The sequence below is a fragment of the Dunckerocampus dactyliophorus genome, chromosome 15 (assembly GCF_027744805.1).
Source record: "Dunckerocampus dactyliophorus isolate RoL2022-P2 chromosome 15, RoL_Ddac_1.1, whole genome shotgun sequence".
NCBI classification, from domain to species: domain Eukaryota; kingdom Metazoa; phylum Chordata; class Actinopteri; order Syngnathiformes; family Syngnathidae; genus Dunckerocampus; species Dunckerocampus dactyliophorus.
This window is the reverse complement of record NC_072833.1, coordinates 2,423,745-2,450,232: the sequence shown is the minus strand read 5'-3', so window position 1 is coordinate 2,450,232 and position 26,488 is coordinate 2,423,745. Positions and strand designations below refer to the sequence as shown.

Below are 26,488 nucleotides of genomic sequence, written 5' to 3'. Positions count from 1 at the left end.
CTGATATTTTGACCCTCCAATGTGTGTAAATAACTGACAAGTATGTGTGTGGAACATGTTTGCCCTGCTTGTCATCCCAGCAGGAAAGACGACAGAGAGCAAATATGCCGTTTTCCTCTTACGCCATCTCACATCCGTCCTCCTGACCCTGTTTGTTAGGCCCGTTATGCTCATCTGAAGCCAGCTACAGTGTTATTTCTCAATGCCAATAAGAAGATCCAGTAAGCGTCCCATGTGGACCACATTAACCCATTAAAGAGCTAGCATGTATCATCATCAAAAAAGATGACTTCACTTCGGTACACTGCCTTTCTTTCCTAGTTCAATCAGTCCCTCTCCCTCCCTCGTTTCGGCTAATCAGTCGCTGCAGCCAACTGTGAGGGAGGAAAAGGATATAGAGGGCTATCTAATGAAGGACGAAAGGGGTCAACGTGATATGGTGCTGAGGTGGAAAGCTAGCTCCAACATTCCTTTTATTGCCTGTCATTGTGTGTTTATTAGAAAGTGGTGGCGTGTGTCTAAAAGCACATGTACTGTGTGTACGTGGCATCTTTGCATATTTGCACTTTTTCCCTCCAAGGGTTTCTTGTGAACCCGCTGACAACCTCCAGGGCATTTCGGGAGTTACTTAGGACACTACTGCTATTGGCTATTTTAAGAAAAGTAACATTTTTGTGTGCATTTACTACATATGTATTAGCGATAGAAACTTACAAATTTAGTCACATGACTGAAATAGAGTAGGTTTTTTGTGTGCATTTGTATTTTTTTAAGTTGTTTTTAAAATCTTTACTTGAACTTTTACTTAACTCATTCAATCCCTGCCATTTTCCAAAAGACAGCCCCTTCAGTAGCGGCCATTTTGACATATTTTTCAAGGCACAGGAATATTGTGTTCTATGGCTATATAAACATGGAACCCACCAAAAGAAAGATTAGACTCCCTTCTTTCATCACAAAAAGGTTTGTTCCTACCCTTTTCTGTTCTTAAGTAATCAGCAGAAGAACATAGGTAAGTTTCAGGAAAATATCAGTTCCTGACTAAAAAAGGGAGAAAACCAGCTTTTTGTGAAAAGATACATTTCAAGCATAACTGCCACTTTGACACAAATGTTTTGCTTTTGTGACAGTTCGAATATCTAAACAACTATACCACAACATAAACAATACAATAATGCTTGTTTTACATCAAAATAAAAAATCTATTTGAAAATATAACAGCATTGACTAGTGACAGTTTGCACATTTGGAACTACAGCAGAAGGGTTTGGAGGGGGACGAGTGGGTCGTGTGACATTTTTATGGGTGTCTCAATTGCTCACAGACTTTTGCTGTACTTATACTAATAGAGTAAAAGTTCTTTTACTTAAGTACAGTATTTTAGTACTTTAGATATTAGTCATGTTTTGTACATATTTAAATTCCCTTTGTAGTTCTACTTGCTGTTGTTGTTTCTCTGAAATGGCCATAGGCTGAAACACTGAAGGTGTTTTTGACCCCTTGAGCGAGGACAACCAAAGCACACAAACATGGCCGTCCTTTCCGCCCTCAGTAAATAATAAACATGACAAAGGTGAGCATTGCCTGCTAATATTATCCTCCCTCTTCATACTCGGCAGCAGTAACCCAAGACGGGCTTAAAGTTCATCCCCAGGCGTTAAGAAAGCGTCGGGCTACCCATTTAATAGCGTGCAAAAGGATCTTCCTGCCAGATTATGCAATCATTGTATTTGAAACGCCGGCCCCGTGCTCCCAAACACTCTCCTAACCTCTGCATTAGATCATCTGGTCATGTAGTAGAGTCCGGATGTGGCCGCCAGATTTCAGTTGCACGCTTGCGGGATTCAAGGGCACACGGGATCCAAGAGGTTTCTTGTTAATGAAGTTCCCCGCAGTAGCATCTGCTGGTGCCACGTGGGACGACATGCTGGACCGGGCCTCACATATTTGGCCCCGGAATGGATCATGTGCGTCCGTGCCCGACCTGTTTGTTTATGACGTGCGAACACGGAGACAGGCGGAGCTGTGCTATACTGAGACGGCAACCTTTTTCCACACTGGGGCAAGGTCTGCCAAGGCATGAACTTCCACCATCGAGCTGTGGTAGAATGGGGACTTAAGTGGTCTACGGGTTGTGCTCAAAAGGATTTGGAAGACATGCTAGCAGACATGTAATACAGATATCCTCAAAGTGGCTAAGTCCCACACCTTTGCTTGATGGCGGCCATGTTTTTCAACCAATCCTGCTCAAATTTTACAAACGTGCTTGTCAGTCATGGCCAAAAACATTGGCATCTTTGGGATGCCAGTGTTAAATGCCCTGAAGTTACAGTTGGTGTAGAGCTGTGCCAGAAATTTCAAATCCAACGGTTAATGGGGTTTAATAACAGCGCCACCATGTGGTGTATTTGTCAGTAAAATAATAGCACAGGCAACACAGTAGGGGTGCATGTTTTGACAAATTTTAGCCCCTCTGTGTGCAGTGGTTCAGAAGTAGAAGAGTTAGCTTAGACCAGGAGTGTCACCCCCACAGCACATTGTACAAGTGAAATTAAACAAAAAAAAGCAAACATTTGTAAAAAAAAAAAATAATAATAATAAAAATAATAATAATAAAATACCAATACCTAATAATAACACAAAGTTTTTGCTTTAAATGTATACAGTCATCCCTCGTTTGTCGTGGTTCGTGGGCCCAGACCCGACCACAATAATTGACTTTCAGTGAAGTAGGATTCAATATTAGTAAATGTAATATTTTTGTAGTTATGGCATGGAAAACCTGTTCATGATCATCTAAATACAGTTTTTAACATTATTAGAGCCCTTAGAGACATGAAATAACACCCCTATAGTCACCTTTACATTCGAACTACGTATAGTAGATACGGACTCACACCCTAGTAGTTCCTTATTGTTTTTTCTGGACAGCATACTTCCTGCAGTGGCTATTGTCTCATCAGTGTGGCGACTTTAAATGACTTTACACTCGTACTACTCAATATAGTAGACATAATAAATAAGCCATTTAAGACGTAAATAACACTCCTGCTCATGTGTGTCACAATAAATGTATTCCCTAGGGGACCTTAGTGGCAGACAGATGTGAGAAGTTTGTCGTGGGTTATGGCCTCCACAGTAGCCCATGGTACTATTAGGATTATTATGTTATTATTATTATGCTGCCAGCTGTGAGGTAATTTCCACCTGCAATAAATGCCTGTCCTGGCGATCACATCTGGTGCTTGTCTCACCGAACAATTACTGACACCTAGTGGCCAGTGTAGAATACTTCATTCACAATTAGAACGCTTTTCTGCCTTGTATTTGTATTTTACTTCATTTAGTTAGTTTATTTAGCAATTTCTATGCTTGAAAGTGCTTAATTTAGGCCAAGACTGAGTAGAATTTGCTTAAATCTGCATTTTTAAAACTAATAGTAGGCTGTAGTCAAGCACGAAACAGCAATCATTTATTTATTAATACAATTTTTGAAAACCCTTGATAGAGTGAAGGCGCAAATTGTGGTGTTTGGACACCCCTGGCTTACACAAACAAATGAATGGGTGTGCTAATATTTTGACATGATTTGTATGCACAAAAAAATGGGGGCTGAAATGCATGTTCTTCTTCCTTCTCTTTCACCGCCATTAATAAAACCGTGGCTTGCCCCAGCGTCAAATCCCCCAAGGTTCAAAGACTCCCATGTCCCTTCCAGCCACAAAGGATGACTAAGATATGCGCCAGCCTTTACGCTTTTCAATTAATCTTCACCAAAGTTCTAAGAGGGGATATCTCACCGCTAATCAATCAAGTCACACAAAAATCCATCTCGTGCTCGGTTGAATACACCAGTGCACTTTCTCAATTGAATTTAATTGGTAACTTATGTTTTTTTAACTGGATGTGTATTTTTAGGCAGTACTGCAGCAAGCAAAATCTCATTCCTTAACTTTTGACCCGGTTGGCTGCATGGTTTTTTTTCCCACATGATTTAATTGGATGCTTGTTTCCTGTGCCTGCAACAAAGGAGGCTTGTTGTTGGTTGCTAATCATTTCATCAATAACACAGAAACGAATACAATCAGTGAATAAGTCTTTGTTTGAATTTCGCTCAAATGATTGATTGATTGATTGATTATATCATGTAAAATTGTCACATTTTTATTAGCTATTAATTGACTGTATGATTTGTCCTCTCTTCCACTGTGAAAGCTGGAAGCCTGGCCCGCCACCCTCTTTACTCATTAGCCTCATTTTGGGGATTACCGCAGGTGTCACGTGAGCGAATGTTTGTGCACAGTGTGTTGCAGCACTGAGGATTAACACACAAAGTTTTACTGGTTATTCTCAGATTTCAACTGACCAGTGGTTGTGTGTTTTTGTGTGTCTGTGCTCTGCAGGGGTGAGTACCGAAACTTGTACGTAAACGGTCGTAACCAGACGAAAAAACTAAGTAGCTATCGGTGCCTCCTTTCACTGCTAAATGAAAGCACACTCAGCCACATGCAACAAGCGCTTGAAGGTGATATTGTGCAAGTAACGTCTCTGTCGCGCACCACACCAAACACACAACACTTCCTTATTATCCAACAATTCACAGTCACGGCGAGGTGCATTCACGAACAGCGGAGTTCTGAACATCAACATTACAACTAGGGTTGAGGCATCGAGTCATGAGCATTGATGGGAACCGGGGCTAACATTGCGATTCTCTCGGGATGGTTCCAAAGTTTTTGTTTTGATTCCTAGTTTTGATGGCCATTTTGCTGACCGGAAGAAAGAGCGGCGAACACCAACAAATAAGAGGCGGATAAAACGTTTGGCTTAACTACATAAAAAAAGAGTCGGCTCAGTGTAACATTTGCAGCACAATGATATCATGCAAAGGAGGGTGTACAGCCAACAAAATGAAACACCTCCAGAGTGCCCCGGTCTTTGATGCGCTACGTCGGACTTCCTCTAAGCAGTCAGAATCAGGGAAGTCAAACAATGAATGACGTCTGTCTCTTTCCAGTGTAACCGAGGGTTTCAGGGTGCCCGCTGATGTTGTGGAAGTTCGGTGTAAGTAAAGGACTGGAAATATGGCTTGACAAGTTTGCTGTATTCGTGTGCACAGTCCGTCTCCATTAGCAAGTCAAGACACCTTCTTCACCCACACAACACACTTCCGGCCTTCAAAATGAGAGCACTATGGGCTACATCCTAGGGCCGGGCGATTCCTTGAAAAATAAACCGAAATCGACATTTAGAGCTTCTCATCGACGTAAAACTGCCGTGTCGGTTATTTACTCCCCGACAGTACAAAGCGAGCAGCTCGCTCCCAAAAGGAATTCTGTGTCAGGTGTTTGGACACACTTTGGCTTCAAAGGAGATGACGTCGACCAAAAATTAGTGAAGTACAAACACTGCAAAATAAACAGTCCAAAGGTAACACATCCAAACTTTTTCAACACTTGGAGCACAATCATGTTACCGAATATGAACAGTGCATGGCACAAAAGAGAGAGATAGCTGATTATTTTATTCTGTATAAGGATGTATATTTATTTTTGCTTGCAAGAAATACATTTTCTTTATTCTCTTTTTTTTAAGGAAAATAAAATGTGAATTTTTTTTCACAAAAGATTTTCATTCTAGTTGTGGTTTTTGGCTCCATTGTTCCAATAAATAGCCCTGAATTATTTATCTGTGCATATTAATTTCCCTCGTTTCAAAATGATACAAATATTATACAGTAAATACAGCATAAATAGTTGAAAGTGGGATAATCGTACATTAACCAAAGTTGAGTTTGGAGGTTCAGTTAATTGTGATTTTGGCCAAATTGCCCAGCCCTACTACTTCCTGCTTACTTGTGTTAACAAAATAAGGGTGTCATAAAAAATAGCTTACACCAATTATTTTCTGTATTATTTATCTGTACTGGAGAGACTCAACTCGAAACTGAAACCAGCGAAATGCAACAAAATGGTGAGCAGGGATGCATACAAGTGGATTCAAGAGTCAAATTGCATGCTGAGTAGGACAAATTCAAACTTGTTGGCAGGTCTGCACTAATACTGAAAGCCCTCCCTGCCTCTCATGTCCCCTCGTGACTGTTCATCCCAACCTGCCCCCTGGGGGTCACCGCCCCACTATTTGAGAAGCACTGGCTTACACCAACATGGAGGCAGCAAACAAAGTACTCTACTTTTCAAAAGTAAACATGTTTTATGAAAGTTGTCCTGTAAAAAGAAGCTTCATAACGTTTACATTCAAGTTGGATGGTTCTATATTTATATACTGGCTGAAAAGAGCCCTGTGAGAAATTCATAGTAAAGTTGATAGAAAGTTCAGGTCATTAAAAAAATTCATGAAGCAGTTCAGACATTTCATCCAAAAAGAACCTGTCAGCGCTCTAATTTATTTAAACCATGCAAACTTTTATCCCCCTGCCTCTTAAAATCATATAGGAGTCAAGAATCGTTAGGAAACGAGGAATCTGAATTGGAACCGGAATGGTTCAAATTCACACAATGCCCAACCCCATTTACAACACAAGCATGTTGTTAGACTAACTTCACTTTGCTCAATTCGTGCACAAGTCTTGCAGTGTCATTGTTTTTGGATAAAATTAGTATGGTTGCCATTTAATTAAGTCGTTTAGTTTGGGCACAGTTCAAGTTTCAAAATCTGATCACATCTAATAGAAAATATAAAGCAGTCAGGCACAGGCTGATGAAACAATGGGTTATGCAGTGAGTACCGTTATGAAATATTTAAAGGTTGAAGTTATAGGTGGCATTATCTTGAGGAAGAGAAGGTGCCACATTTACTCACTGCCCGTTTACGACTCTTTAAACCCAAAGAAACCCATAATGCTCTCACTCGCCCTCCTTTTTCAGCCACAACTAGGTCAGATTTCAGCTCTCCGTCTCGGACACATGGCCCTGGTTACTGCAATATGTAGAGTGGTGACTGATGGGAAACCAAAAACCACCTAAGTAGGAGGAAGGAATGAGTGTGGAGAATGGGGAGGGGGAGGGTGGTTTGCATAGTGAGTGAGAGAAAAGAGAAAAGACTTAACGATAGCGTAAACACATTTGGAATACAGCTGCAGGGGGCCAACAAGTCAACTCAAATCTCCATGTTTTCTTTTGGGGCTTTAGCACCCTCACCTGAAATGTCTTCAGTGTGCATGCAGACCTTACTGGAAGTCATTCACCCCCTCCGCCCTTCAAACACACTTATTCACAACAGATCCCCCCCCCACTTGGTGGGGCCTAACCATAACAAGCTGCATTAAAGGTCTTGCAGAGGTTTTGTGTGCAGCTTCCCTGCAGGGGAGCATCGCCTTAGCATGTGTGTGTGGGGTGGGTTCTTGACACTCTGGCTCCATACTAACGAAGCACAAAGTTCCTCTTAGAACACGCAGAACCCCATTCACTTAGTGCAGACAGCTTGATGCAACAACGCCAGCGTATGTATACACCCCACATTCTTTTTAAAATTTGGGTCAGAACACACAGGTCGAGCGGGTCGACGAAACATTTCCGTGGTAACCCCGTTTACTAGATTCCGCTTGACGTTTAAAAAAGGGTTGCCTCGTTGCTGTTTAGCCTGGATTTTAAATATGAAAAAAAAAATTAACACAAATTAACTGACAACCGCCTCGTTACAGAAACTAGAGGTTGATATCACACACACCAAAGCAGCAGGCGGTGCCGTTGTAGCCAATTAGAAGCCTGAAGAAAGTCATTTCTGGAAAAGAAACAATGGCAAAAAGCTGAAATACATTTTGTGTGTTGTGTGTTTTGTGTGAAAATTGCAGTGGAGAAGCATTCCAGCATCAAGGCGAGGTTTTCACACACACTTTCATTACACTATGGTGTGACGTCTGACACTGTACATATGTAGAAAAACCTTTATCTCTGCCGTAAATGACAAATGAAAATGCTGTGTCATTAAAAGCCAGAGAAAAGGGTAATTGTTTGGCCATGGACAACCAAATGTAATGTGTGGTTTCCCGATCAGATAATAGCATGTTTTGTTTTGCAATTCCAGTTCTTCATTGCTTTTGACCTGCACGGAAGTTATGTTTTCATCAATCGTTTGTTTGTGTGAAATTCTACTTCACTGATGCTGTGTTGTGACCTCGGCCCATATGGCAAAGGCACTCACAGTCTGCTAGAGAGGCGTGGGCCGGCCAGACAAGACGATTCGATTGGATCGGGTTTCAGCTTTCAGCCTCTGCAGGAAGCCGCATAAATGCTTTAATGCCGCCCGAGCTGCCGGTGACAGCGTTCCTGGCGGCCTTCTCCCTATGTGGGCGCTGGTTTCTGTGTGTCCTCGTGCAGAAATAGGGCACAGACATGACAAGCTTGTGCAGCAATGACTGTGTTAGCAGCTCCGGATAAGAGACTACAGATATGTATATGTCGTCCGCCCATCGCTGAGGTGTGTGTTGGCGTGTTGGTGACAAGGAGAGAGAGTGAAAACGAGGACGAGGGTATTTTTGAATCTTGACAAACACAAGTCTCATGATGTTTTCAAGCAAAGACAGCGCAAGAGAACATTCACTCTCAACAAGACTTCGGGTGTTCAGGAAATCCAATTACTAACTTAAAATTACTAACACAAAAAATCCTCATCAAATTGCTGTATTGGCCCGACGGTGCTCTAAAGGTATATTTGACAATAAAGGCTATTCTATTCTATTCTATTCTGTGCTATTTTCGAAGCTTTTTGTGAAAGCTGAGCTGGTAGAAACAGTCACAAAGCACGACACAAAAGCTGCCCGATTACAACCGTACTATTTTATATATATATATATATATATATATATATATATATATATATATATATATATATATATATATATATATATATAGTCAAGGAAATGAGGAAGAACCTGATACTGTAACTGCATGCATACAAATAATGCATAAATTAAAATTAAATATCAAAAAGACCACCGAATCAGATGTTTCACTGCAACTGCAAGAAAATTATACCAAGGAAGAAAATGACTAAAGCTTTGCTCAATTTTACTTCGAAATAAGTCACATATTAGTTGTATATTACATATTTTAGTGTAATTATTGACTTGCTGTCTGCGACCCACCCAGAATGGATCTGCAACCAACTTTTGGGTCCCGACCCACCAGTTGAAAACTACACAAATGGCATACTTTTTTTTTTACTACACAGCATCTGGTGCGATGACCAACTATGAAAATAATCTATCATCTCTCCATAATACGGCCTTTGACCTGCCCCTAGCAAGGTGAGCCCGCCTTATGTTAATGCCCACTGCTCCACTTAAAAAATAAGCGGAGCTACACATCTTAAAATGAAGCATTGCCAAACAACAGAAGAGGAATTATGATGCTACATTTTAAGAAAATGGTGACCAAATAATAACTATTGAGCAACTAAGAAATATGTTATCCTTTTCAAGGTTTTACTGATATTTAAAATGATTATAATATATATATTTTTTTTTACAATAACGAGCGTTCAAAAAGAGGGTCCGTCTTATAATAAGGGTTGTCTTATGTTCGGGTCACAGAATATACCGTATTGGCGCATTCCCTGGGATTAAAAATTGCAGGATCACGCTTAACTTTATTCACCCTGTAAAAGAAAACGAGGAGCCAAGCAGGCATTAATAATCGATTGGAGAGTCTCCACATGCTCACACGTGTAAAGAGACACACAAACACACTCAGAGAGAGAGAGAGTCAGAAGCAATCTTCTAGCGCCCCGAGGGAGGCGTCATACAGTAATATGGGTGCTCAAAGTGCTGCTGGGAAAATGGGAATGTTGACTTCCAAGCAGTCAGGTGACCCGCGGCTATTGTCATGTGACCCCGGGGTCGAGGGAGATGACGACGTGATCTCTCTGAAGAATCACAAGATCTAATACACTGTAGGGAAACTGTGTACAATGTCACAAACAGATTATACCATTCTTTCAATTCATTCAAGAATTTCATTGCATAGCAGAACCACCAGTTTTACTGTGCATATGACAATAAAACTCTTGAATCTTGAATCTTTGACATGCTTAGTTAGTACCAAAGAGAATATAACACATGCGTAAAACTGGAATAGTTACCTAAAAACAGTATAAAAACAGGGAGAATGATTGTCTTGGTGATCATCCTCATCCAATTATGGTGAGGTGTGTAAATATGGGTGCCCACCATGCTTATTTTGAGTCACTGAGCATACATTATAATGTGTGTGTGTGTGAGAGAGACCATTTCTAATGTTTCAACAAGTGAATGTCAACCCAATTGTGTTTATTTTTGGGGCTGTTCACATGAGAGTCATTGATATATGCAAACACATGACGCACACGTTCAGGGCTCTTTGCATTTTATTGAGGGATCAGCAGTGGAGCTGGAATGTCCATTACAACACAAAAATGCAGGAGATGAACTCTAATTAAGTGGATTGTCCGCAACTCTCAAAGCCATGAGAGTAAAGTCTATTTTTTTTCCAGACCTCATAGTAACGTCACGTACTGTAGCGATGTATGAAAGAAGAGCCAATGAAAAAACAGAAGAAAACATGCACAATGAATACGGACTCACCAACAGGGTGTGCTGGAGGTTGTTTTCCATACAAAGGATGACTATGGAACGGTTTGACGTGCATGAGTGACAGACTCGGCATGTTTTTATCCTCCATTTTGCTGCCCAAACCCAAAATCCAGTCATACACAAGTAATTGTACGGGAATGTCAGTATCATTTTGTGAAGGGTTTGGCGCATCAGGATGCCTGGAAACGACAAGACAATATTTTAAGTAGCTGCTGTCGTGATTTGGGTAGAATTTTGCTCTTTTGTCTCCCCATTCTGCTCATCGGCCTGGCAAGTTCTTTCAGCAGCCCCAGCGAGAAAACTTGTTAGCGTGTGTTTCTTTGTGTACGCACGAGACAACGTTGACCCCTAGTGACGTCAGAGTAAAATATGTATTAAATTAACATTATTTCCAAAATGGATGTACAGTCGTCCCTCGTTTATCGTGATTTACTGGGTCCAGACCGGATCGCTGAATTTCCGCAAAGTAGGATTCAATATTAATAAATGGAACATTTTCCTACTTAGAGCATAGAAAACCTGTTTATAACCGTGTAAATATGGTTTTTACCATGATTAGAGTCTTGTAGACATGAAATAACACCCCTATAGTCACCTTTACACGTGTATTACCCAATATAGTAGACGTAATAATAGAAAATAAGCCATCTTAGACACAAATAAGATCAGAGTCTCAAACTTTAGCATTGACAGTGTGCTTCCTGTTGACTGTTACTGTTGACTGACACCGAGAGACCAGTGTAGAATACTATTCTACTGCTGCTGTTTATGGTTCAGGAGGGACTCACGATGCGCTTCGCTTTATTAACAAGCAGAGAGCACATGCAGTCAACTTTCTTTTCACACAGGAGCTGCTGTCGGCCACTCTCTACACTGCCAACCTGCTGCTAGCACTCAGCTAACAGTCAACTCTTACACTTCATATCATGTATTTTGAATGCCTTATATTTGTATTTTCACTAATTTAGCCATTTTGTCCTTGAAAATGCTTAATGTAGGCCATGAATACGTACAATTTCCTTAAATATGCATATTTTTTACTACTACTATATAATATTCAACCAAATACTCCCTCCCATGTCGCTAAATAAACACAGAGATCATTTATTAATTTTGAAAGATTTTGTACCGTGATATAGCAAGGGATGGCTGTACATTTACATTTAATTCTACGTATTCACAAAAACTACTGAATAAACTGTGTTGACTGATTTTGGCCATGCCTAGGGAAAGTACAGTACTGGGCCGCTGTGCGGTTGTTGGGAACCCCTGACCGAGTGTACCACCATTCCATTTCTCCAAGAAAGCAACGTTTTTATCTGATGAAACGCAGAAAAGATCAAAATCCACTGTAGCATCAGATAGACTAAAACACTATGATGGAAGTCTCTGTTGCCAAGATGAAAGGACAATGTGCATTTCCAGCCACCGAGTGAATGAACATCTGCATTTCAGTGCCATGTGACACCGACATCATCACTTCTTTCCCCCCGTGCAGGATCGGAAGCTGTCCAAGTCAGAACGGCAGCGCTTCAAGGAGGAGGCGGGCATGCTAAAGGGCCTCCAGCATCCCAACATCGTGCGCTTCTACGACTCGTGGGAGGGACCGTGCAAGGGGAAGAAGTGCATCGTGCTGGTGACCGAGCTCATGACATCGGGCACGCTTAAAACGTGGGTATACGAGTAGTATCAAATTGTACAGTGGCGTTGGTCCATCTGTATCTGACCACCCTATCACCACGCCCCTGAACATGAAAGGGCATGAATAATCGAGGTCTGTTGCCTCATTCGCTTTTTGTGGCAGTAATTGTAATGCAGGGGTCGGGAACCTTTTTGCCTCGGAGAGCCATGAAAGGCACATATTTTTAAATGTATTCCCGTGAGAGCCATATCATATTTTTTTAACACTGAATATGACTAAATATGTACATGTTTAAGCAAGACCAACAATTTTAGATTATAATAAGTCTCTGAATTGATTCTTTTTACTAACATTGTTATACTGAAAGCTATCCAATAATAAATAAAATACTTGTTACAATTAATGCAACTTCTGGTGTTGCACGGTTTGGCACCGCACTCCGTATCGCTCTTTCTTTTCGCCATCTTCTTCGTCAAAAGTGGTTGCTTTGCAGAATTAGCAAATTAAAGGAGGGAAGTTTACTTCTTGACATCTCAGTGACGCAGGTAGGCTACCACATTATCCAACAATAATCAAGTTTTGGTGTCCGTCCCGGAAAATATCGGAAGGACAGCTGGCATTGGCTCTGGCCACCCGCTTTGTGGCAGACGATGAATGGATTAAAATGCATAAGAAAGTTTTATATTTTGAACTTTATTTTTACACTGTGATTTCTGTAATGTTTTACTTTAAAATGTCAGCGAAAAAATAATTGAAATAAATAAATTTTATCGTGTTAAGACATGTCTGAGAGCCAGGAGCAGTCATCAAAAGAGCCACGTCTGGCTCCCGAGCCATAGGTTCCCTACCCCTGTTGTAATGGATTGGTGGGAATGTCAACAACGTCTTCAGTGCCATTGTGGAAAGTTCTGGATAGTTCCTTTTAACTTTAATACAGAACAACGAACTTAACAACGCACAAGGGATTTAGCACATACACATACGTCTACGTTGCCGCCATATTGGATGTGCCAATGCTGCGCTGTAAATGAATACGAGTGAATGTACTTGCTTTCATAAAGCGCCTTTCTACAAAGAAGTTAATTCCTCTCGTTTATACATTCACACAAACACACTAATATGCTTGGGAAACAGATAGGCACCAAAAACAATGTATTGGCACTCAAATTTTTGACTATGAAAGTAAGTACATTTACTTGTATTCATTTGCAGCGCAGCCATGGCACATCCAATACGGTGGCGACGTTGACGTATCACAGCAGTGGACAAACCCACTCTATGCGGCGTCTATCTATGTCTAGGATTTAGCACATTAGCATGCTTGGAAGTGATGAAAACATTTTTGGAGGGGTATTCCTTGCACAATAAAAGGCAAAATGCCCACCCTGGTATAGCACATGGTGGGACATGGGCCCACCTGACAGCTGCTGCTTCTGCTGCAGATTCCTCTCATTCCTGTCAGACGGACAAGTGGAGGGGGGCAGTACGAGGAAGGTGCAATGACAGTTATAGATGAAGCGGTTGATGAAAGAGATCTATAAAAAGGGTCATTTATTTTATAGAAATAGGTGAAAAGTTGCGTTTGTATCACACTGGGCTGACAGTGACCAGATAATGAGACTATTAAACCAGTAGCACAAAGCCTAGAAGAGTGACAGTGCCCTCTATTGGATGCTGAAGGATATAAATAAATCAGCTGCACTATGTTAAGTGAGTGGATGCCTGCATACATGTGCATTGGCTTGTGTCCATATGGAATACTCTTAACGGGGAAGTAGGCTCTTATGTGCTAAAGTGTCAGGGAAAGGAAACAGTATTGACAACTGATACGAAGGATGGTGTGTGCCTGGGAATTTTTAAGTAGCGCCTCATATTTAGACTTTTGGAAGATGAAGGATGACTTTTGGCTCTAACCTCTGAAGGACTTGCATAAGAATAATGTGATTTAGCCAATTTATAAAAACGGCCACAGATCGGATGCTGATTCCGTAGTGCTGTACCCTTTTGATCAAATGACAACTAATCTAATTTCATTTGCAGACTTCAAAACATCTCCGGGTTTCATAACAAACGAGGAGAAAGTTCAACCTGCAAATGCTGCTAACTAAATTTCACATATCGTTAAAACTTTCTGATGTATTCATGCTTTCCTTCCACGTTTAAAGGGGCCCCACCTAGCATGCTCATTTCAGGGGCTTTTAAAATGATATTGGAGCCCACTGGGGCACTATAGTGAGTTTATTTGAATACAATAATCCATAAATCTCAGGTTTTATACAGGGCAAATCTGCATTCTTCTCCTCTTGACCTGAACATGCCTACTCTGTTACCATTGGTTATCAGCAAACGGTAAAGAAAGTTGAGCTACTGGATATAATTGGATGAATATGGGAGAATCCGGCGTGGAACTGTGCTTTGCTCATGCAACAGCTGTCCGTGGTCTTTAGCTCCCCAAAAAACCTTCCCCTTGCTGCCTTACTGCGACTTAGATGCACCATTCTTGCACCTGAAAAAAACACTTTCTGGCTGAGATTTTCCAGTAAACGCAAGCAAAGCAGCGGTCGCCTATAACCGCTGGACACCCGGCATATGTGGACTTCCTGAAGTTGAAGTTCAGGGAACTTCTCGTGAAGTTCTCATACCCGAACGTTCACGGGATTTAAGAGAGGCATAAAAATGAAACTGGGGATAGCTTCAAAACATACCAACCTCATGACATGACACTTCCACATCATGTAGAACATGAGTGCAACATTTTAAACATGCACATAAGTCTGAAACGTTTCAAACATAAGATAGTCCCCTTTAAGGTTCATCAAATATCCTGACCTTATTTATTGCTGTACAACGTTTCTGTCATTTGACATTTATTTATTCTTCTATTATTGAATAAGTGATCTATTAACTCTCCTATTACACATTCTTTTCTTTTCCTGTTGGAAAATGGTAACATATTAAACACAGGAAGTGAGTCATCGCTGAGAGAAGAGGTAGGATTGAACAAGCTCTGCTTCTTGCTACTGCCTTTCAGACATGTTGAATTGTGCAAGTGTATGGTAAACATGTGATGTACTTTAATGAAACACCATGAAGCATATTCAAAGTAACCAAATGCCATGTTCCAACTAAACACTGGGGGTGTCACAAGATCTTGTGTCACAAGATCTCGCAAGATTAAAGCGTGCCAAGATTGCTCGTTCAGAGGAAAAAATGTCTCGTGGGCACTAGGCCTGGGGCATTAATCAATAAATAAATTAATTAATCACACAATAAATTATAATTAACTTGATCATTTTGCCAGCCTCGATATATTGCCATGTGCATGTGAGTCTGTTTTCCTAGTCTCTCTCCTCCAAACAGGCAGGAAAAGGATTCACTATGTGCATCGGTTTCAGCACCTTGGCACGTTTGTTCCATAGAACAACGGCATGAACAGAGTGAGCCCTTTTGTCAGTCAGAAGAGGGTGAAGCAGTAGAAATTAGATTAGTTGATTGCAATATATTGTCATGCATTTTATATATATTTTTTCATTGTATTTCCCTTAAAAGTCACGTTAAAATCTCGCATCACCTCGTTCTCGTAGACCAAACCCCGTGCATATCGTAACTCAGTAAGCTGTCGTGGAGTCATGTGTTGTCCCCCGCCTATCGCCCTCCTCTAGCTACCTGAAGCGCTTCAAGGTGATGAAGATCAAGGTGCTGCGTTCCTGGTGTCGGCAGATCCTCAAGGGCCTTCACTTCCTGCACACCAGAGCGCCGCCCATCATTCACCGGGACCTCAAGTGTGACAACATCTTCATCACCGGGCCCACCGGGTCGGTCAAGATCGGCGACCTGGGATTGGCCACGCTGAAGAGGGCCTCTTTTGCCAAGAGTGTCATAGGTAGGACCATGTTTCATACCTCTGATGGCATATTTATTATCTGTTTAGACAGTATTAGCCATGTGTTGACTCATTTTCAGTGGATTATAAATCTATACTGTTATACCAGCTGTACACAGACTACTCTAAAATATTTTCATTTCTATAGTATTGTCCCTTGTGAAGATATGTAATACAAATGAGAGGGCTGTGCTGATTTATGTGAGGTACTGTATATAAATGCGTCAGGTACTCCTGAGTTCATGGCTCCAGAGATGTACGAGGAGAAGTACGACGAATCCGTCGACGTTTACGCCTTCGGGATGTGCATGCTGGAAATGGCCACCTCAGAGTACCCTTACTCGGAATGCCAAAACGCCGCCCAGATCTACAGACGAGTCACCAGCGTAAGTATTGAATCCTTATTTCCTCACTTTAGGGCAGGGATAGCCACCTGGCGGCCCGCGGGCCTAATCCAGAACTCTTTGACATGTACAGTATTTCTAACTATATTAACCATAAGAGTGTGACAGTACAGCAGAACAACAGTATGGTACAGTAGAGTAATTTAGTTACCCTTCCGTGGGGGATCCTGATTTAACCCTAACAACATTTAACACTCCAGCAGGTCTTTTTCTGCCACACTTGACATTTTTTATCAAAACAAGCAGTTGGCAGTGTGTCATGTTTCCGACGCCCACAGCTTGTGGCCACCCCAGGGTGACGCAGGGGTCTGCTTCCTCTCATTTTGGCCGCCTAATTGAGCCGTACAGCCATTCTGTGTCCTGTGGAGGCCAGTCACCCCAATAAAACCCTCATGTTGTCACTGTGGGGCTTTCAACATAACTAAACTAGACTAAGTGGAAAGAAGAAGCCATTAATTGTTCATGTGGCGCCAGATCAAGATGCTAAGATTTCTTAATTTCTCCAGGGGTAATGCATGAATCCTTTCTTTGAAATTCACACAGTATTGTGTTACGAGGCCCAGACGTCATCCTGCGTCACACCTTGCCCTCTAATCCACGCTGAGAGTCCCTTGCCTTGCTTCCTCCAGAACATTCCTCACGTCCAATCAACCTCATAAAGCCTGCTTTCTCTCCTGCTCGCACCCTTGTTTTTCTTCTCTGTCATACCTAATAGCATTACTTCCTCCGTGAGTCTTAACTTTGTTTGGCCCTGGTTTGTTTGTGGGATAGAGGGCTGGTGGGGGGGTTGTTGTGTAACGGTGCAATCAGGGGTGGAAGGAGAGACAACAACCAATGAAAGAAAAGATGGGTGGGGGTCATTTGCTCTTGCTGATAAACACTCTGTCACTTTTTGACTAAAAGCTAAGCTTCGTCTCAGAGGACACTGAAGGTAAGCCACGCGAACAAGTTGTTCTCTCTATGCAATAGTTGATCTTAACCCATGTTTTTTGGCTGGTTGTTGTTACTTTATATCCACATTTATGCAAGTTTTGTGCATGTAAATGAAGCATTCGATTATCTGGTCCTGTCCAGAACTGAAAATTCTGTTGACGCTGGTATTTTTGTCATGGAACCAAGGAACATATGCATAAAGTAAAGACTTGATTGGGCAGCTTCTGTGACATATTATGTGACGTAACGCAAATACTCCAAAACAAAAGCCGTCTCCTTGGTTGAATATGTCGGTTATTTTTATATTCTGCTTAATTTCATGAAAAGCTTCTAAAATATACTTTTACACAGAGGGATAGAGCAGAGCATAGAGACAGCACTTCTTGTATACTTGTATTTGTCATTTCTGCACGTTTTTGCTGTCACTGGTCCGTGTAGCGTTCACAATTGAGCTCAAGTGAATCGCACCGCACCGGAGTTCATTTGCAAGTGGACCGAGACCCATCTCTCAAGTGGCGTTTGATGCACACCAGTGTTCGGATGATGGCGTTCCTTGGAGTTCCTTGTGTAAACTCACTCTTGAAGGGATAGTTGGGATTTTTTGACATGAAGTTGTATGACATCCCCATCAGCAGTGCAGTGCATCAACAATGACTTACCCCCCACTTCGTCCAGCGAGCCGAGTTCTGGCCGGATTTTGGTGATGAGGGACATAATTCTGGTTAGTTGGTAGGGCCACTTAAGTAAAGAATTTGGGTTCTCAAAACAATATGCGTTCAAAAGAGTAATACATTTGCATCAGAAAAATGCCTTCTCGAAAAAGAAGACCTCACAATCGCTCTGCATTACTTTCTCTCCTGTCGTATCACTGCGTGCTGTCACCTTGTTGTCTGCGTTCCACAGTGTTTACATGCGCGGATAAAGGGGGCTGCGACACGAGACTCTCGCTGTGGATCACATATAAATTTACCGCTGTGGAACAACAAAGATTACAAAGATTTACAAAGATTGCTTGAGAAGTTGGAATATTTGTAAAATAAAAAAACAACAGCAGCAAAAATGGGGAAAAACTAAGTTCATAATAATAATAATAACAGTTTTTCACCGATATGACAAAGCTGACATGCAGTTTTGTCTTGAAATACTTCTTAGCATATCAGTAAAATATCAAAGTGATACATTTGCATGCTTTCATTTTTCACTGTGGCCCTCGGTGGGAAAAGATTGGACATCCCAGGCCTAGAATGAAAAAAAAAAAAAAAAGATTTTAAGTAGATATTACATTACATGACCACCTGATGTTTCACGGTGTAAAAAAACAGACCTCTTCTTATCAATGAATGAGCAGTCTATCAATCTAAAATGACAAGGCTTCTTTCACATTTAACTTCATTAGACTTGTATATTTCCACTTCATAGAAGTGGGAGGCAACATTGAGTTATCATGTTTTTCCAAATTATGTTGAGTTCAGCAGTTTTTTTTCCACCCCCGCTGTAACCTCCTAATCCAAGTCACACACAATGCATCACTTTGCAAGTTGACAGCAGCTTCACATCCTGAGGATGGACATGTAGACATTACAGAGTCAATGCTGTACGTTGTTTTTCATTTTTAAAATAGTTCATTTACCTTCGCTGTTATTGTGCGTGTCATGCAGGGAGTGAAGCCTGGCAGTTTTGACAAGGTGGCCATCCCCGAAGTGAAGGAAATCATCGAAGGCTGCATCAGGACAAACAAAGATGAGAGGTGTGACTCGCACAAACCGTCCCGTCTTTGATTTGCTCATCCAGTTAGAAGAACGACTCTGTCCTCCAGCATTCGCATCATTTCATTGTCCAAATTTAGTTATACTCAGCTGATTGAAGCTGTGTTCTGAAAATATGTAATTGTTTTCCCCAAAGGCTGAAGGTTGTGAACAAGTCCCACTTGGGAACGCCATGTCTGCCTTGTTAGTCTATCACAAATAGACTAGATAGATTAAATTATGGAACGGATTGAGTAAAGAACTCAAACAATGTACAGAGATGAGCAAATTCAAAAAACAATACAAGCAGTTGATGTTTGCCAAATACAAGGCAGAAGAGTCCTGATTGTTCTGTCAGGTTTGTTATTTTATTTTATTTATTTATTTTTTTATTTTCTATTTTATTTTATTTTATTTTATTTTTTATTTATTTAATTAAATTTTATTTGTTATTTATTTATTTCTATTTATTTATTTTTTTTTTTTTATATAATTTTCTTTGTTGTGTTTAAAAAAAAAAAAAAAAAAAGCTTTGTTCTTATTTATTTATTTATTTATTTAGTATTGTCATCATATTATCATTATTATGAATGTTCTCTCTTTTTTTGGGGGGACGGTTATCTCACCGTTATCTATTATGTGTTATCCTGACTATCACTGAAAACATGACATGGAATCCAGGAAGTGAACTACATGTACTGTACTAGATGTAGAATGGATGGGGGGTAGGATTAAATAAGCTTTGCTTCTTCCTACTCCTTTTGGACATGTGGAACTGTCAAAAAATGATTCACGAGATGTATTCCATTGTAACCTTCATGTTCAAATAAACTAAACCAAACCAAACAAGGCCATCTTCTCCTGTCTCATATGCATTTGTATCCCTCCACTGTAGGTATGCCATCAAGATCCTGCTGAACCATGCCTTCTTCCAGGAGGACACAGGGGTCAGGGTTGAACTGGCAGAGGAGGATGACGGGGAAATGATTGCCATCAAGCTGTGGTTGAGGATAGAGGACGTCAAAAAGCTTAAAGGTGAGGAATGAATGAAAAGGAAAAGGAAGAAGCAGAGCTTATTTAATCCTACTCCAATTGTGTTTTTTTTAAGGAAAATACAAAGACAACGAAGCCATCGAGTTCTCCTTTGACCTCAACAAGGACGTCCCCGAAGATGTGGCGCAGGAAATGGTATTAGCCAAAGCAGGGCAGGGTTCAGTTCGAAGGATGAGGAATTGATCAATCCTTGACTTGAACCAGGTTGAGTCTGGCTACGTGGCCGAGGGCGACCACAAGACCATGGCCAAGGCCATCAAGGACCGTGTTTCTCTGATCCGGAAGAAGCGAGAGCAGAGGCAGCTTGTGCGGGAGGAGCAGGAGAAGAGGAAGCTGGGGGCGGAGCAACAACAACAAAAACAAGACGCACTCAAAGCATCACATACACAGGTTTGTTGGGCACCATGACATGATGTACTTAAAGGGATAGTTTGACATGACGTTGTATGACATCAGCAGTGTGGTGCATCAACGGTGACTTACCCCACACTGTCCCGTGAGCCGAGTTCTGGTCGGATTTCAGTGATGAGGAACGTAGTTCCGGTTAGTTGGCGGGGCCACTTAAGTATAGAGTTTGGCTTCTCAAACAATATGCATTCAAAAGAGTAACACATACGACAGGAGTAGAAATACTGTAAATACTTTCAATTACGGTAGTCAGTGTACAGCTTGTGTCGCTTTACTATCCACTCAAAATGAGTCAACACACAGCCGTTGTTGTCAAAATAGCTGGCAACACAAGTGAGTAGCCAGATAATTGTGTCTTGCCTCCAGTCAAGGTGGTAGCGCCATGGACTGGGGCTGCATGAGTGCTGCCCACACCGGGGAGCTGTGGTTTATTGAGGGAAACAGTCATTCCAATATGTACTGTGACATTCTGAAGCAGAAACATGGCTGGCCGCATGGCAGTTTTAAGCCAAAGTGCAGGTCCAAGATGATCAAGTGCCTTGCTGAGGAAGGTGAAGATGAAGCTGATAGAGTGGACAAGTATGTCTTCACCAGACCTCAACCTCTTTCCATCAGAATGTCACGGTACGTGTAGAATTCACCTATTCCCCTAAGTGAGCCGCAGCTCCCCTGTGCTGGCAGCACTCGTGCAGCCCCAGACCACAAAGCAACTATCACCCTGCTTGACTACTCACTTGTCTTTCCAGCTGTTAAGACCATAATGGCTGTGTGTTCAGTGGACAGCAAATCTATACTGGTGTACAAGCTGTACAATGACTAATCTAAAGCATATTTGTTTAAGAAGTATTGTCCCTGGAGTCGATATAATAAAATGGTTGCTTAAAATGTGAGGGGGATACTCACTTTAGTAAGCTACTGTACTGTATGTCCCCCAGCGTTTATTTAAGGCCGATAGATTTAATTCCAATTTGGCTGCTGTTTTGAACTGTTTTGTTTGTCTCCAGGCGGAGCTAGAAGAGACCGAGGCAGAGCATCTCTATCAGCAGCTGGGTATTTCACACACAAATACTCCAGATGATAACTCCCTTCATAATTACGGCATTCATAAGCAATCTACATTCATGTCACTCACAGCCGAAGGAGGCGTGGACAACGGCCAGGGATCCTCAGTCTTCTCCTCCGACTTGCCCCTGCTGGGTCAGCTGACCATGTCCTACAGTTGCCCCCCTTCCACCCACGCTCAATCCCAGCCCCTAACCCCTTACCCGTCCACGCCTGGCGCCAGCACGCAGCAGCATCCGGCCTACACCCAGCAGCCACAGCAGCCAGTGGTGAGTGGACGTGCTTATGTCTGCCAAAATGTCCTCTGATCAGTGTGCAGTGTTGAAATGGAGTTTGCAGTGCCTGTGTTGAGCATGTTTTTTATATTTAGTTGCACTATTACTTGGATAACAGGTTTTTTTTATGAGTGCACTTGCTCCATAGTGGCGCAATAGCAGGAGATACTCAAATACCACTTAGTCGTCTTACCAGAATACCATTTATGTAGTTATTAAGGTGGAATCACAGTCTATTGTATTTGATCTGTTTTTATATTTATCACATTGGTGCCTTCTGTTGTAATGTTGTCTCTTCTACCCCTCTTGGTTTTATTATTATTCTGTTTTGTACTGATTGAGAGTTGTTTTCTTTCTAAGCATTATTTGGATTTATTTTGCTCCCATGTGTTTTTATCTTGTACCACATTCATATGACTGTTAAAATGCATATGGATGTGAACATGAATATGTACAGTATGTTTTGTTGACGTTATTGTGATGTGTTTGCCTTTCCCTAGATGTGTTTGTTACTTGTGTGTTTTCTTTGCATCTTCATTTCTACTTTCTATTTTCATTCCCGACACACAGCCTGCGTCCCGCGGCCGCCGGAGCCGTAGCATGTCCATTTGCGTCCCCCCCTCCTCCTACTCCTTAATCCCCACCCCCTCCCCGACGGTCCGCCCAAAGCAGCCGTCCGCCACTCCTCCGGACCTGTCCTCCCACAGTGGCGCCTCCCCTCCTCGCGCTGCTAGGGACACATTCGCCGGGCGCCTCTCCAAAGCCCTGGAGACGGTCCTCCCTCTTCACTCCACCTCGCCGTTGCCCAGGGGCAGGCAGCGGAGGGCCAGTCTGCCCGCTCTGTGCTCCAGCCCTGTAGGTTCAAAGATCCTCAGCCCTTTGCGCCGCACTTTGGCGGCAAGAAGCAGAGAGTGGGTCAGAAAGAGAAGGAGATGGCGTGTGATGCATCTCTTTGGCTGCCTCTCTTCTTCTGGAGGACTAAGTCCAATTCTAATTGACTTTTTGTCCAAAATGTGCAAATGTACTAATACCTTATGCATCTGCCATCAGGAAATCCATGGCGAAGGGTTCATAGATTGTAGTTTTTCTGAGTGGAGATGCAGATGGATGAGCGAGTATTCAGTGTTCCCACTTCACTCCTTTCCTAACGCTGTCCTCTTTTTTGTACCACCCTCTTCCTTATCATTTGGAATATTCTATTTGATCCTAACCATTTTGTTTCTTGTGTGTGGGGAGATACGCCACTCCTTTTTGTGTCATTCTTGTCTGTATCTCACTTGTAGCAGCATTCAGTGGCGCACCCCTACAGCGGAGGAGCAAGCACAGGAGCAGCAGCAGGAGGGAGCTTCTCCTTCCCAGCACTGCCCGACCCGCCCGCTATATTTTTCCCTTCCATCCCAGAGCGCCCCATTTCCTTTTCGCCTCCTCCGACCGCCCCACCAAAGGCCTACAACACCCAGCGGCGCAAGAGCACATCCATCCTGGAGGCTCACACCCGCCACTTCCAGCCGGCTCACCCCAGATACGGCAGCAGCCTGCACCCCTTCTCAGGGATGGAGGGCGTGGACCCCCCCTCTCTCTTCATGGTTAATCCCGGTTTTGCCACAGCGGCTCAGAGACTCGGAGTTGGCGAGCATGTGCATCTCCAGGGACAATCTGACCCATCTTTCTACGGCTATAAAGACATGAGGGCAGAACATGAGGAAGCGGTGAGGAGGCTGAGTTTAAATCAAGCGGCCTTATTGGACCATTATGAAGCCATGGCATATGGTGGCTACCCAATGACTGCACACCAGCTCAGCTTGTTGACTTTCCATCAGCAGAGGCAGGCAGCAGCTGCAGCTGCAAGTTTGGGCTTCGACACAGGCCCTCAGCCAGGCTTCCTGCACCCTCACATCATGCAAAGACTGAGCGCGCACAGTCCAATCCCTCCACCATCTGTGAACCAACCCCCTGCTGGTCCTGTTCCTGGTTCATCCTCTGATGGATGCAACCCTACACAGCAACACGCATCCCCTTCCTCATACCCTATGTCGGCACCACCAATAATAACCGATACACCGACAGGAAGTGTTTTTGATTACCACTTAGCTGCTGCAGCTGCTGCCGCCGCCAACGACCCAAGTCTCCTTGCCTCCAGACTGTACCGAGCCCGCAGGAGCTCCATGGACCTTCCCCTGGAAGAAAACACCCCAACAGGGTCCGGCGGCTCAGGCTCATACCTTCGACTCCAGCCTGTAACGGAGGAGCTGTGTTCCTACGTCAGTCCTGAAATGCCTTTACCGCCAGGAAGTCTCTTCCTGCATCACGCAGGCCTGAGCGCCAAAGACCGAAGTCCAGAACCATCCAGCGACTCTCTGGCGTCCTCTGACGCGGGAGAATTCCTGTCGCCTCCTCCCTCATCCCTTCTCTCTCAGTTCGACCCCTCGGCTGCTCAGTCCATCCCTCAGTCGTCCTCCGCTACCCTCTGCGACTCAGCCGTAGACAGCCAGGCTCACCCACCCTCCATGCAGAGCTATCTCCCGCCCACGCCGTCCTCTGAGCTCTCACACGGGGGAACGTCATCGGCTCAACAAGAGTCTCTGGTTGTGAGTGTGTGGGCCCGCCATGGAGGGGTAGTGCCTGCCCAGCTCGACATGACGTACCATGAGTCACTGCTGGCCATGCAGGCCACTAACCCCACACTGGTACTGAATTTCTAAAAAGTTCTACGATTTCTAAAGCCCTGGGTCCAATTGCATTATTGCACTATAATAATGTTATTTCCTGGTTCACCACAAAATACCAGAGAAACTCTGTGTTTATAGTAATTTTTATCGTGAATGACTCACTACTGTTAAAAACATAAGTGATAATGCAACCTGACCAGTGGGTTTTATACCAATCCCTGTTGTACTCCCCAATGATGCTTATTTGTCATCATGTAGTAAGATTTAGTTTAACCCCCCGCCAGTCACTTGAGCGCATCTCGGGGTCACCCTTTAGCAACGTCTCACTCGTTTTAGACATCCAGAGCTTCCAGAGCCCACATAATTTCAGCATAACGGTAACAAACGTGGGACAATTAGAAGGTTTGCCTGAGATGCGCTCCATTGCACCAGCTTTGTAAACAGTCTAAGCCTTCTCCAGTCTTTTTTTTTTGTTCTAATGTTGTGTTTTCATGTCAGTAAGTAGTATTTTGTCTGTATGTTCATATATGACTGTATATGAAAAGAAACGTGTGTTTGTGCAGGTATACCCCACAGTGGCTATACTTGTATATGTGTACAAGTCCAAAGTTGGCCGCCATCATAAATGCAGCATTTTTAGCATAGCATCAGGTAACATTCAACGACATATTGGCTGACGATAAAGCGGCAAGACTTTGTTGATTTTGTACGGACAAATGCACGAAAACATACAACAAAAGCACGGAGGCTTGGACAAAATGTGCAGATATTTTTAAGTGTATTTTTTTATGTCATTTTATTTATTTTTTGTAGTTTTGTGTTGTATCGATGAAGTTGTTTTTGTGTGTCCTGCCCAGATTGGAACGCGGGGTCATTTGTAGGGTTCAAAGGTCACAGCTGCAACCCATCAAACCCTTAGAAAGTTGATGTGATCTTTTTTGTCATTGTTTACTTTTTTTAATTTTCTAATTTAGCTTTCATTTCAGCTGACATTTATTTTGCTTTGATTTCTGTCTGTGCGCCAGTTCATGTTATACATGAGATGGAGATGAGTGGATGCCCAAAAATAACAGCAAAAAAACAGATTGGTCAAGAAAACAGTGACAAAAAGTAACCAGCAAAAATATTGATAAAAAAACTACTTAAAAAAATAGTGAGACATCCATATTGTTTGTTTTTGTTTCATTTAGCACAACTATACTTGTTCAAGCGCCCTTTATGACAAAAATAGTTACACGCGGCCTTCTAAAGGTTCGACAACAACAAAAATGTGACTGAGTGACATCATGTTATTTAGAACAGTGGTTCCCAACCTGTTTGATTCCAGTTCACGGTCAAACAAACCTCTGGCAGACCTTCGTTGTGTATAAAACAAAAACAAGAGGAAACGGGGAAAATATCAGTCTATACCCGGCAGAATCGGAGAAAGATATGTGGAACTTTCACTTGGAGCACACAACTCTGGTGCGTTCAAGGACGCCAAACAAAATGGGAATAAACGCCAGGAGCAAAAGAATGAAACATAACAGCATAAACATACAAAAACTGTGGACTTTCAAACAGTATAATATTATTCCAATAAAATAATAGTACTTCTTTCCAAAATTGATATGCATTTTCATAAAATTCTATGTAGTTAATGACCAGACTATTGGGGGAAAAAAGTGTCTTTTTTTTTTTTTTTTACCATTGCGTTTTCCACGGCCTGGCTCGGCCCCGCCCACGGACCGGTGGTTGGGGACCTCTGATTCATCAGACAAAAGGAGAGTATTCTATTAAACAAAAACAAAGCACGAGTTTGAAATAGAAGTATAACAGTACAA

The 26,488-nt window shown here is 42.4% G+C and overlaps 1 protein-coding gene across 22 annotated transcripts in view; it reads left to right on the top strand.

Moving 5' to 3' along the window:
• The window catches only part of wnk1b (WNK lysine deficient protein kinase 1b), an 88,466-nt gene that overhangs the window by 48,747 nt on the left and 13,231 nt on the right, over positions 1-26,488 (top strand). For 19 of the 22 annotated variants that reach the window (XM_054800523.1, XM_054800543.1, XM_054800524.1 and 16 more), the window contains 10 exons: positions 12,090-12,262; positions 15,896-16,116; positions 16,345-16,502; positions 19,112-19,200; positions 20,094-20,233; positions 20,307-20,386; positions 20,456-20,641; positions 21,664-21,709; positions 21,794-21,990; positions 23,280-24,683. In XM_054800523.1, the coding sequence (XP_054656498.1) occupies positions 12,090-12,262; positions 15,896-16,116; positions 16,345-16,502; positions 19,112-19,200; positions 20,094-20,233; positions 20,307-20,386; positions 20,456-20,641; positions 21,664-21,709; positions 21,794-21,990; positions 23,280-24,683 (2,694 nt within the window). The remainder of the gene's footprint in view (positions 1-12,089; positions 12,263-15,895; positions 16,117-16,344; positions 16,503-19,111; positions 19,201-20,093; positions 20,234-20,306; positions 20,387-20,455; positions 20,642-21,663; positions 21,710-21,793; positions 21,991-23,279; positions 24,684-26,488) is intronic. The other 3 variants (XM_054800541.1, XM_054800540.1, XM_054800525.1) reach the window with 2 other exon arrangements.